Source organism: Leopardus geoffroyi, chromosome A1, assembly GCF_018350155.1.
Source record: "Leopardus geoffroyi isolate Oge1 chromosome A1, O.geoffroyi_Oge1_pat1.0, whole genome shotgun sequence".
NCBI lineage: Eukaryota > Metazoa > Chordata > Mammalia > Carnivora > Felidae > Leopardus > Leopardus geoffroyi.
This window is the reverse complement of record NC_059326.1, coordinates 110,942,011-110,954,704: the sequence shown is the minus strand read 5'-3', so window position 1 is coordinate 110,954,704 and position 12,694 is coordinate 110,942,011. Positions and strand designations below refer to the sequence as shown.

Genomic DNA, 12,694 nt, shown 5'->3' with positions numbered 1-12,694 from the left:
TGTCTTATAATTTGGGAAATGAAAACGAACCTGGTGGTTTTAAATTTTCTACTGCTTACCTGCTATCAACAGATTACTGGGGAAACTTATGAACTTTTATGCTGTATTCAGATAGTGCCTTCTTCAACCTTAAAAAATTAACATAATTGTTATTCTCCCTTTTTAGTAATTTAATGCAAGTCACATAGCAATTTATTTTGATTTTAGATTAATTTCCTTGTTTTCTTATATTCATATTTTTTTTTCTTTCCAGGCAATTTGACACCTCATTTACAGAATATCTTTTCCAAGAGTCCCATTTTTGCTGGGGTGGTCCTTCCTCAAGTTCAACACCCCAAAAATGCAAGAAAAAAATACCCAAAGCTAAATGGATTGTTGGCAGATATAGTTCATGTAGGTTAAGAATTAAGGACATATTTTGGGGAAATTTGCATAAATTATAATACAGTTTTAGGATATTACTTTAATGAAATTCCGAAAGGATTCGTAATGTTGACTGTTAACAGTTACTATATTCCTCTGTCTTTATGTCTTTAGTCCAGAGAAATTAAAATTCATAGACTATAAAACTGAAAGCTCCCTAGGATAATCCTGTCCATTATTTTTAGTTTATCCCAATTTTAATGATAATTAGGGATAAACTGGAAAAATTCAAAGGACTTGCAGTGTTTATCACCACCTTTTAACAGCCAGTCTACCCAAGTTAGGGATCTGTTCCTTGTACACTGGTATCGTAAGATATCTACAAGGCATTGGCAGCTGCAGTTTTAATTTTATAAATTCACCCTGAATTTGAAGAAAACAAAAACATTATACTGTATAGCACTTTCTAATTATTTTAAAATTTAAATTTTATTTTAAACTCGGTAATAAATATGCCAATATACTCAGTACAAAATTCAAAAAGTTAGAGAATTTACTGTGGAAAGTTAAATCTGCTTCTGTTTATTTTTTCTATCCAGCCAATTTCCTTTCCCAGGTCAAGTGAGGTATCTTATTTCTGATGTATAGCCCTTTAAAAAAAGTGGTTACGTAAATTTCAAAGCAAATATGGTGTAGTGTTTATCAGAAGGGGCTCTGGAATCACATAGACTAAAACTCAGCTGTGTCACTAATTAGCTCTGTAACCTTGGGAAAGTCACTTAATCTCTGTGCCCCAGTTTACTGGGCTATAAAACAGCTTTAACAGTCTTCATTTTCTGGGGCTGGAGAATTAAATGAGGTAATGGTGAAAATGTTCTGAGCACAGGGCCTTTGATAAACTATCAACAAATGTTAATATTAATTGTTGCTTTTGCTATTTAGGTAAACTTACTAACCGTATGATATGTAACATCTAAAGACTATTCTTAAAGGAAAAAATGACTTCATTTGTATCTGGAGAGAACTAGAATTTTGTAAGAATCAGATTTATTTACTACATTTTCAATTGAATTTTAATTCAATTAGTTGAATTAGTTGAATTAGTTGAATTTTAATTCAATTAGTTTTAATTCTATAAAGAATACGTAATGATTATAGAAAAAGTAGAAAATACATGATAAACAAAAAGGAGAAGTTAAGGTTTTCCCACAATCTGGAAAAATTACTGTTGATATTTTGATTTATATACTTCTAGGCTTTTGTCAACCAAATACGTGCTTAGGAATTTATGCTTTTTAAAAGATGTCATACTTCACACAGTGTTGTGTGACCTGTTTGTTATGTAACCATCTCAGTAAATATGGAACTATATCATAATTTTCAATGGTTACATGGTATTCCACTGTATGACTCTAATATAGTTTGTTTAACTGATCCTACAATTTTGAACATTTGTTTTCAGGTTTTCTCTGTCACTATTGGTAAAGATGCTTTAGTGAATGTCTTTTATTGAATTAATTAATTAATTAATTTTGAAATATTTATTTATTTTGAGAGCAAGAAAGTATGAGCAGGGGAGAGGCAGAGAGAGGGAGAGAGAGAAACCCAAGAGGGCTTCCCACCATCAGCACAGAGCCCAGTGTGGGGCTGGATTCCCCTGAAACCATGAGATCATAACTTAAGCCAAAATCAACAGTCAGATGCTCACGTGACTAAGCCACCCAGGCAGCCTAGTGAACATCTTTTAAATATGTCTTTTTGAACTTATTTTATTATTTTTTTAGGATAAATTCCTAGAATTATGATTAGCGGGCCACAGGGTTTACACTTTTTCAGAATTAAAAAAAAAAAGAGTTTTTTTAATGTTTATTTTTGAGGGAGAGACTCAGTCAGAGACAGAGCATGAGTTGGGGGTGGGGGGGACAGAGAGAGAAGGAGACACAGAATCCAAAGCAGGCTCCAGGCTCTGAGCTGTCAGCACAGAGCCTGATGTAGGGCTCAAATCCATGAAACGTGAGATCATGACCCGAGCTGAGATCGGCTGCTTAACCGACTGAGCCACCCAAGCGCCCCATTTTTCAGAAGTTTTGATATATTGCTCTATATTTTCCCCAGAAAGGTTTTACTGATTTATACTCAAGTACTCCCAAGCAGCATTGGATATAAATTCCCACTCTCAATCTAACATTGGATATTACAGTTTTTAAAATATTTGCCTATTTTTTATTGTTTAAAAAATGTTTATTATTTTAAGAGAGAGAGAGCATGAGCAGGGGAGGGGCAAAGAGAGAGGGAGAGAGAATCTTAAGCAGGTTCCATACCCAGTGTGGAGCCTGACATGGGGATCTATCCCACAACCCTGGGATCATGACCTGAGCCAAAATCAAGAGTCTGATGCTCGACTGACTGAGACACCCACATGCTCCTATTTGCCTATTTTTCAAAAGTAACGCCTATACTCAATGTGGCACTCAAACTCATAACCTCAAGATCAGGGGTCACATACTCCACTGACTGAGCCAGCCAGGCATTACAAAATATTTGCCAATTTAATAAGTTTAAAATAGCGGGGCGCCTGGGTGGCGCAGTCGGTTAAGCGTCTGACTTCAGCCAAGTCACGATCTCGCGGTCCCTGAGTTCGAGCCCCGCGTCAGGCTCTGGGCTGATGGCTCAGAGCCTGGAGCCTGTTTCTGGTTCTGTGCCTCCCTCTCTCTCTGCCCCTCCCCCGTTCATGCTCTGTCTCTCTCTGTCCCAAAAATAAATAAACGTTGAAAAAAAAAAAAAAAAGTTTAAAATAGCATCTTTTTTTTTAGTTGCACTTATGTGATTACAGGAAAGGTTGAATATTTTACCTTTATTATTAATATAATACAATATAAATTGGCCATAATAATGAAAAATTATTAGTATATAATATATAATATAAATCTATAGAAATAATATAAACAATATTTAAGAATGATTAAACTATTTGTCAATTAAACCATCTTTTTTCATATAGATTTGTGAAGTAATAAGCATATTAGTCTTTATCACATATGTTGTAAATATTTTTCTTCAACTTCAATAATCCTGTGACTTGGTTTGCCACATTTATCATAGACAAAATACTTAATACATGCTTGGGTCTGTTTCTATTTCATTGATTTCTTTCTTTAGTCTAGTGTAAGTACCAGTTTAATTGATTATTGTAACTTTATTTTTGTTTTTTGTTTTTTTTTTTTAATTTTTTTTAATGTTTATTTCTGAGACAGAGACAGAGCATGAGTGGGGGAGGGTCAGAGAGAGAGGGAGACACAGAATCGGAAGCAGGTTCCAGGCTCTGAGCTGTCAGCACAGAGCCCGATGCGGGGCCCGAACCCACAAACCCTGAGATCGTGACCTGAGCTGAAGTCGGTTGCTCAACCGACTGAGCCACCCAGGCGCCCCACTTTATTTTTGTTTTTAATTACTCCTTCCCAGTTTTATTTTATTTTAGGTTTTATTTTTAAGTAATCTCTATACTCAACATATGACTTTAACTCAGAACCCTGAGATCAAGAGTAACGCGCTCCACTGACTGAGCCAGTCAGGTGCCCCGACTATTGCAACTTTAAAATACATCTTAATATTTGGGCAAAGCATGAATCATTTCCTAGATTTAAATTTTGTAAGCAACTTTATTGTGACATAATTTATATACAGTAAACTACACATACTTAAAATTTGCAATTTGATGAGTTTTGATAGGTGTATACACCTAAGAAACCACCACCACAATCAAGATATCTAACATTTCCATCACCCTACAAAATGTCCTTTTGTCCTTTTACAATCTATCTTTCCCATCATTTCAGTTCCCAGACAACCTCTGAGTTGCTTTCTGTCACTGTAGATTAGTTCACATTTTCTAGAATATATATACATGGAATTACATAGTATGTACTCTTCAACTCAGCATTATGGTTTAGAGATTCATTCATGGCTTTGTGTGTATCACTGGTTGATTCCTTTTTATTGCTGAGTAGTAGTCCATTGTATGGATCTGTAACAATTATTAATCTATTCCCTTGTTTTGGGTTGTTTCCTATTTTTGGCTGTTACAAATAAAATTGCTATGAACATGCATGTATATGTCTTTGTGTAGATGTATAGTTTTATTCTCTTGAGTAAATATCTAAGACTGAAATGGTGGGTGGGTTTAAGGTATGTGTATTTTTGATTTTTAATGAAACTGCCAGTCTGTTTCTCAAAGTATCATATTTTACATTTTCCAAACTAGGGCATAGATTTAAATTTTCTGGTTATATTATTCAGAGAAGGACTAATTTAGTCTACCTCTAATAGGCTATGACTTGGGCAGACTTTTTAACATTTTTCTTAATAAATTTTATTGACAGATTACTGTTACACTCTAAAATAAGTATATATTTTTAACTAGTTGCAGTTTTAAGGGTATGGGTATTCCCGCATCATAAAGTGGATAATGAAATCAGTTTTGCTTTGTGACTCAATATATTTTTATTACAGTAAAAAATGCATAATATGAAATGTACCCTCTTACCAAATTTCAAAATGTATAGTATAGCTATACATTAGCTATATTCTTATTGTTGTATAGCAGATCTTTACAACTTTTTTTTGTGAATCACTTTAAACATACATATTTGGACATAAATGAAAAGGTAATATTATATTCAATTACCTTGGTTTTTCTGGATTTTAATTACACTTTTATTTATTAGATCTTAGACAAATTGATTTCTCTGGGCCTCAGTCTCTTTATCTGTGCAATGGGAGTAATAATATATACTTTGTAGGGTTGTTGCTAGGATCAAATAATAGGAAAAAGCTAGGTGGAGTGTTGTGTGGCACACAGTAAACATCAATAAAAGTTACCAATTATTATTATTCTTTGCCTTTTTTAAAAGGAAGAATGAAAATTATGATGCAAATGAATTTTATTCAAATTCTATCATTAATATTTTGGTTAAAAATATCTTCTATTTACAACCATATAAAGATTTCTTATGTTTGACTTATTTTTAAATGATTAATTTTTAAAAAATATTTATTTATATTTGAGAGAGAGACACAGAGAGAGAGACAGAGTATGAGCAGGGGAGGGGCAGTGAGAGAGGGAGACACAGAATTTGAAGTAGGCTCCAGGCTCTGAGCTGTCAGCACAGAGCCCAGTGAAGGACTCAAGCCCATGAGCCGTGAGATCATGACCTGAGCGAAGCTGGATGCTTAACCCACTGAGCTACCCAGGCTCCTTTCAACTTATTTTTAAAACTCTTACTTCTATCACCTGTTTTTGTTTTGTGGGTTTTTTTTTTTAAATCTCTATTCAGTTGAAATATTCTCAAAATAGGGTAAGAGAAAAGAGCTGTTCTTATAATGGATTATTGAAAGATTTGAGTGCTTGAAGGTTTGTAAAGTTGTATTATAGGAAGAGCACTGGATTAGGATTCAGACAATGAGTTAAAATCCTCATATGGTAAATCACTAATTATGCTTCTAGTACTGTAAAAGGGAAATAATAATCCATGAACTTTTCACCTTATGGTGCTGATAAGAGGATCAAAAAGAACAAATTAATTTCTGCTAATTGCAGCTGAAACAAACCGACTTCTGTTTTGGCTAGAATCATAGGATGTTTAACCTGTAATAATGCTTTACAAGTACAAATTTCTTAGGGAAATAAATGGTCAGAACTCACTGTCAGAAATTTCTAAGGTCTAATTCCATCTTCTTAAGAATCTTTTTAGCTCTGGGTAATTAGTTAACTTCTACATAGGTCAATTTAATTTTTACCTTATAGAGCCCTGTTAGAAACTTATTAATGTTAGAATCTTTTTTTTTTTTTCATTTTCTAGGCTTGTTTACAAATTGATCCTGCTGAGAGGACATCGTCAACTGATCTTTTGCATCATGAGTATTTTACTAGAGATGGATTTATAGAAAAGTAAGCATGTTGAGTGATTATGGACTTAATAGTGTTTTATATTAGGAAGTTTTAGTAGCATGAGAATTGCTGCATACGTTAATGTTACACACACAGAAAATTCAATTTAACAAAAACTTTACTGAGTTCCTTGCTATTGACTAGGTATATGGTAGGCTCACAGGTGTTATGATGAAAATTGTAATAAAAATAATTGTAGTTAACATTCATTACAGTTACTATGGTCTAGGCAGTATGCTAAGCTCTTTACACACATTTTCAATGGCAATCATAGGCCAGAAGATAGTAAATAAACAATCAGTACTGTTTAACTTTATTCCCATTTGGACCTCTGACTCAGAATAGTCTGGTTTTTCCTCTTCTGACAGCTTCTCTGATCTATATGTTATAGTTGGCATTTATTTCCCGAATGATTTTTTCCCCTCTGCATTATTTATTCTCTATTGCAGTCACTGTTGTCATATTCTCCCTACCAAAATGGAAATTCTGGAATGTAGGGACCATGCCTCTAGTCCTTCTGTGTCCAACATTGTATATGTAACATATAATGACAGTGTATATTTATAAATCAGCTGTATTTCTTTAAAAGAAAACCCACTGTTTTCTATTTGGGCTTTGAAAGAAGAATTTTTTCTTTAATTGCAGAGTCATTCAGTTGGTCTTTGGATGTGAGGTCAGAAAATATGGACATCATTTGAAAATGTGATGAATTTAAGATTAGGCATGGAAAGTTCCAGGAACTGCCATTGAAGATATACTATAATAGAAAAAGGCAAAGAAGAGAGAATCCTTTAGAGTACTTAGAACTTTAAGCATTTTAAGAATTTTAATATAAAATAAAAAATGTAAAGAAGGTATATTGAAAATCCATTGATGAAAAAAGTGCCAGTTATTGAATTAAAAAGTTGCTTTATATCACTTCTCCATAGACCAAGTTGATTTCTCCTGGATACTTAGATACTAGGATTTTAGCATGATGGGGTGAAAGTTCTTGAATTCCAATGATTGAATTCTCAGAAAATGTTTGGAGAAGACCTTTTCCTTTGATAAGTGACCTCTCCCTTTCACAGAGCCTTCTGCAATGCAAAGGAGTTTTGGCAGAAGTATGACATTTTCTTATTCAGCCAAATGAATCACACTGTTTATTTTCTTCGTCTCTTCACACCCCCTTTTCTAGACATGTGCCCTGCACAGCCCTGTCAAGATTGGGTTGAACTAGGGAAGAATTTACTCATGGAATGGTATTTTAAAGTTTCCACAAACTAGGGGACACCTGGCTGGTTCAGTTGGTGGAGGATGTGACTTTTGAACTTGGGGGGTGAGTTCAAGACCCAATTGTGTGTAGAGCCACTTAAAAAAATAAATAAAATAAAATTTCTCCAAAGTGATAATAATAGCTGCTTCAGGGAGGGGAACTGTGCAACTCAGGGGCAGGGTAAGAAGGAGACTTTTCAATACAGCCTTTTACGTTTTGAGCGATGTGAATGGTTTTCTATTAAAAAATAAGTAACACAAAAAAATCAAACTAAAACCAAAATCATCTCCCTTCAATATCAATGTATTCTGTTACATTTTGTACTAAAAATATTTCTCTAGACTAAGATTTCAGAAACTAATTAGTTCATCTTTTAAGTACTGTTACTTTGAAGAAACACAAAAAGGACAAAATGGTTTGGGTTTTCCTTGGAAAGAATAATACATTTATGAAAATTAAAAAAATAATTTTATTGAGTAAAGTTTTCTAAAAGTTTTATATAGTAAATTCCCATGCCAAAATTTTTGGAAGATTTATCTTTACCAGGAAGCAATTTGTATTAAATAAATATTGTACCATCTCTTGGCACACATGCATTTTTAATAACTTATTTATGCTGTAGTTAGCATGTAAATTAATTGATTAACTGGTACATTAAAGATAAAATACTTTATATAAATAAAAGATTATTGGTTGATAATTGCTTGTTTTATCAGATTTATACCAGAACTGAGAGCTAAATTACTACAAGAAGCAAAAGTCAATTCATTCATAAAGCCAAAAGAGAATTCTAAAGAAAATGAACTTATGAAAGATGAAAGGAAAACAACTTCTACCAATACACTGTTAAGTACTCCAATTTTGGGAAAGGTAAAGACTATTCTCTTTCTGGCCAATATAACTGTATTATAAGTAGCACTCTAATGATAAAAATAACTGTTCTTCTGACTCAGATTTTGGATGTTTGGATATTTCCTATTCCAGGAAATGGAAAAAGAGAAAAGGCCCAAGGAGATCAAAGTCAGAGTTATTAAAGTCAAAGGAGGAAAAGGAGATATCTTAGAATCAAAAAAGACAGAGTGTGAAGGTGGACATTGTCAACAGGATGCAATTGAAAATGTTCATACTATATCTCAAGACACAAAATCTATAATCAGTGAACTACCAAACCCTGTCAATCCCGGCACTAACTCTAATGGAATGAAAAATGATCCACATACTGGAGGTAGTATGATGATGCCACCTATCAATCTAACTAGCAGTAATTTGGTGGCTTCAAATCCCATGTCAAATCTTTCCCACTCCAAGGTGAGTTGTGACAGAAAAAGACAGAAGGAAATGAACCTAAGTGATACAACATTCCTATATAAAGGTGTTTCAGGGAATCAAGTTCATAGTGTCTGTATATAAACTGAATTTGAGGATATATTGAAATTATAATAATAGGACATTACTGAGTGTTTCTTAAGAATGCCATAGAAGAAATTAACTTTTCTTACCTATATAGATGTCTAATTTTCCACTTATGCCTTTGGGAAAAACCTCACTTTTAAAAACAAGAGCCTCAGGATAATTTCTTCCCATTTGAAGAAGAAAAAGGTGATATGACCTAGGTTCTGGGACTGATGTGCCTTGGTATAACGAAGTAAGCATTTTTTTCTGTATCATAGCAGATTTTCTAAATGGAGGAGAATAGTTGAAAATAATCGTTTATAGTCAAATAGCCTTTGAAGATCAAGTATTTGGGGAGGAAAACAACATATTGGGCCAGTTGTAGATTTAGCTACTGATACAGATTGAAAGACTGGTACCATGAGTCTGGTTAATCAAGGGCAGTGTGATGTATATAGCAAGGGTCTATTTAATAAGGCATCAGGGATAGTTTTAAATTTAGGGAGAGGCACCTGGGTGGCTCAGTTGATTGGGTGTCCAACTCTTGATTTCGGCTCAGGTCATGATCTCAGTGTCACGGGATGGAGCCCTGCACCAATCTCCACACTGAGTGTGGAGCCTGCTTAGGATTCTCTGTCTATCTGTCTGTCTGTCTGTTTCTCTCCCCCTCTGTCCTCTCCCATGTTCCTGTTCTTTCTTTCTCTCTAAAATAAAATAATAAAAAAAACCTTTAACTTTAGGGACACTACCATGAATCTGGGTTAGGAAGGAGACTACATTCAGCATCCCAAGCCCATACTAACAGACTGGTTTGAGTTATAAGTTGTAAAGCTCAATGGCTGCAGCAGTGGGCCAGTGGACGTTTCTGCGTCAGTCCAAAGGTACAACAGTCTACAGACAGCAAGAGCCCATTTGTTCTTGAGAGGACCCCAAAACCCTAGTTGCAATAACCATGGTTGTAAGCCAGCCTTGGAAACCAAGCTCAGAAATTCAGAAACCAGTAGTTAAGAGATCCAGATTTAGAACAAATACAAGAAAACAAGCAGGCCAGCTGGAGTGAGCCCACAACATGGTTGTTACCACTGATGGTAGCCATGAGCAAGTTGTTCTCTGCTCTGTTTTCACCTACTTCTATCAATTGGCATTTATACAATGTGATTGCATTTTGGCACTCAGTGTTCAAACTGTAGACTGCCATGATATCACTTCATTACTGAAGCTAAAACAGAAGTGCTTATGGGGAGTTCTAATAACTTTGCCTTCATTTTTAAATAATAGGTTGACTGAAAGAGCGAAAAAGAGACATACTTCTTCACAATCTATTGTACAGGTTATGTCTAATAGCAGGCAAGAGGATGTAGGTCCCACTCAAGTAAGGCAAGAAACTAGTCATTAAAACATGGCCTCTTTTAAACTTTATCCTTGACTCCCTCCCCATTCAATCCTTTTTTCTATCTTTAGGGCTCCAACATTTTAAAAAATGTGCTTTTAGCTTTTTTTTTTTTCCCCTCCTGAGATGAAAATAGGCCATCATTTCCTTAGTGCTTTCAGTTTTCGTTAATTTCTTATAATTTGATTTCTGTATTTAATGTGTGACTTGCACAAAAAAAGTTAAGATTTTCACCCTTAAAAGTCACAAGACTTGGGGTGCCTGGCTAGCTCAGTCAGAAGAGCATGTGACTCTTGATCCTCTGGTTCATAGGTTCGAGCCCTACGTAGTGTGTAGAGATTAGTTAAAAAAAAAAATAGAATCTTAAAAAAAAAAAAGGCACAAGACTTTTTGGTCTTTTACTGCCCCCAAAGTGTTTTTAATATCTTATTTATAGATTAAAGGCAATTACCAAATAGACGCATCAAACTTTTCACTAGAAAAATATAATCAGTGGGGCACCTGGGTGGGTCAGTAGGTACGGCATCCAGCCTCAGCTCAGGTCGTGATCTTGCGGTTCACGAGTTTGAGCCCCACATCAGGCTCTGTGCTGGCAGCTCAGAGCCTGGAGCCTGCTTCAGATTCTGTGTCTCCCTCTCTCTCTGCCCCTCCCCTGCTCACACACTCTCTCTCTCGCAAAAATAAATAAACATTAAAAAAAAATTTTTTAAAGAAAAATGCAATCAGTGTAGTTCATTGCCTTACTGTTTTACATAGGGAAGTAGCTTATTAAAAATTGAAGCATAATGTTATTTATAATAATAAAAACTGAAAACAACACAAATCTATCTAAGAGCAAGCAAGTCATTAAGCACATTAATATATATTCACACAGTGGCATACTACATATTACATTGTGGTAGAGTGTTCATTAACTTAGCAGATTTTTTGTCATCTGTTGCCAAATGAGTGAAAATAGGTAACACATTTCTAGAGTTCTGGGTTCTCAGGTTTTCAATGTGTCCAGAGTACATCATGTTGTAAATGGAAAATAAATTATTAATAAAATGAACTGAAGCAGTTCGTCAGAGTACAATGAGTAGGATTATAAATTAAAAGTTAAGATTATGCTTCTCATGATCAACACTAGTATTCTCAGATTATCCAATATATCTTTAAAAGTTTGCTTCATGAAACTTTTATTGGAATTCGATCTGTTTATGTGTTTAATCGTATTCTATTCTACTTCTTAATTATTAAATAACCTTGCAAATGTAGACCTTTTATGACTATCTTATTACCTTCCAAATGGCTGGCAATTTTAGGCTTATGATTCAAAAAACAGTTACACATCTTTTTTTAAATTAACTCTTACTTATTTGTTTGTTTAGAGCCAAATGGACAAGGGTGTATTTAATGAGCGAACAGGTCAAAATGACCAAATAGCAAATGGAAACAAAAGAAAGCTGAATTCTTCCAGATCTGACAGGAAGGAATTCCATTTCCCAGAACTGCCTTTCACGATACAGCCCAAGGAGATGAAAGGAATGGAAGGTACATATATGTTGCACAGCTTTACAAATTTCCAGATGTTATCTTTTACAAGACCTTTTTTTTGTAAGATAGCTTACATTTATAATATAATTTAGATAGAAAATAGATTGCTTTGAAAAATATTTTCAGCTGATGAGAATTTCTTTTCTCATAGTCAAAGAAGAGGTAAGTCTTAAAGGAGATACTTTTAAAGAAGGATTAAGAAAACTTTAAAAGACAAATTTTTCAGTAGCTCAGTATTGTTGAAATGTTCGTACAGTATTTGAGGAAAGTGATTTTGGTTCCGTATATGACCTGGAGTAAATCAGTTTCCTTTGTTTCTCCATGATTTTTGCCCATATAATAGCAGGAATAATATATGTGCTTCTGGCATCCGAAGATACAGTAGATTAAGATTTATAACATGTATTGAGCTCTTAAAATGAAACACATTTTTTTTTTTACAGAGTAAATGTTTTGTTTCTTTGAAGAACAGTGACACCTTGTGAAAAGTTATTATAATAGCAAGAATATAGTACTTGAATATAATTCAAGAGGAATTATCTGATCCACTTAATATGCAGAATTTAAAAAATAAATGTCTTCTTTTAATACCTGTAAGACTATCTGTAAAGTGGTAAAACAAATCATTTATGATTGGCATGTTTTACCACTATAGCTGATGATTTATTAAGTTCCATTTTAATATATTGAGAAACTGACTCTAGTGGATATCACAATTTCTATTTGAAACTCTTAAAAAGGAAAGTAAAATTTCAAGGTAGGAATAACAAGTTGTCACTGTTGTATATATTTTTGCAAAAGTTAAACAGAT

At 34.0% G+C, this 12,694-nt stretch overlaps 1 protein-coding gene across 8 annotated transcripts in view; it reads left to right on the top strand.

Annotated features, from left to right (window-relative positions):
- Positions 1-12,694, top strand: part of CDKL3 (cyclin dependent kinase like 3) — a 103,338-nt gene that overhangs the window by 32,589 nt on the left and 58,055 nt on the right. For 7 of the 8 annotated variants that reach the window (XR_006715053.1, XR_006715056.1, XR_006715057.1 and 4 more), the window contains exons 6-10: positions 254-393; positions 6,222-6,310; positions 8,282-8,435; positions 8,550-8,873; positions 11,718-11,880. Coding sequence is in view for 1 of the 8 variants with exons in the window: in XM_045489157.1 (XP_045345113.1) it covers positions 254-393; positions 6,222-6,310; positions 8,282-8,435; positions 8,550-8,873; positions 11,718-11,880 (870 nt within the window). In the remaining 7 variants the exon portion in view is untranslated. The remainder of the gene's footprint in view (positions 1-253; positions 394-6,221; positions 6,311-8,281; positions 8,436-8,549; positions 8,874-11,717; positions 11,881-12,694) is intronic. The other variant, XR_006715059.1, reaches the window with a different exon arrangement.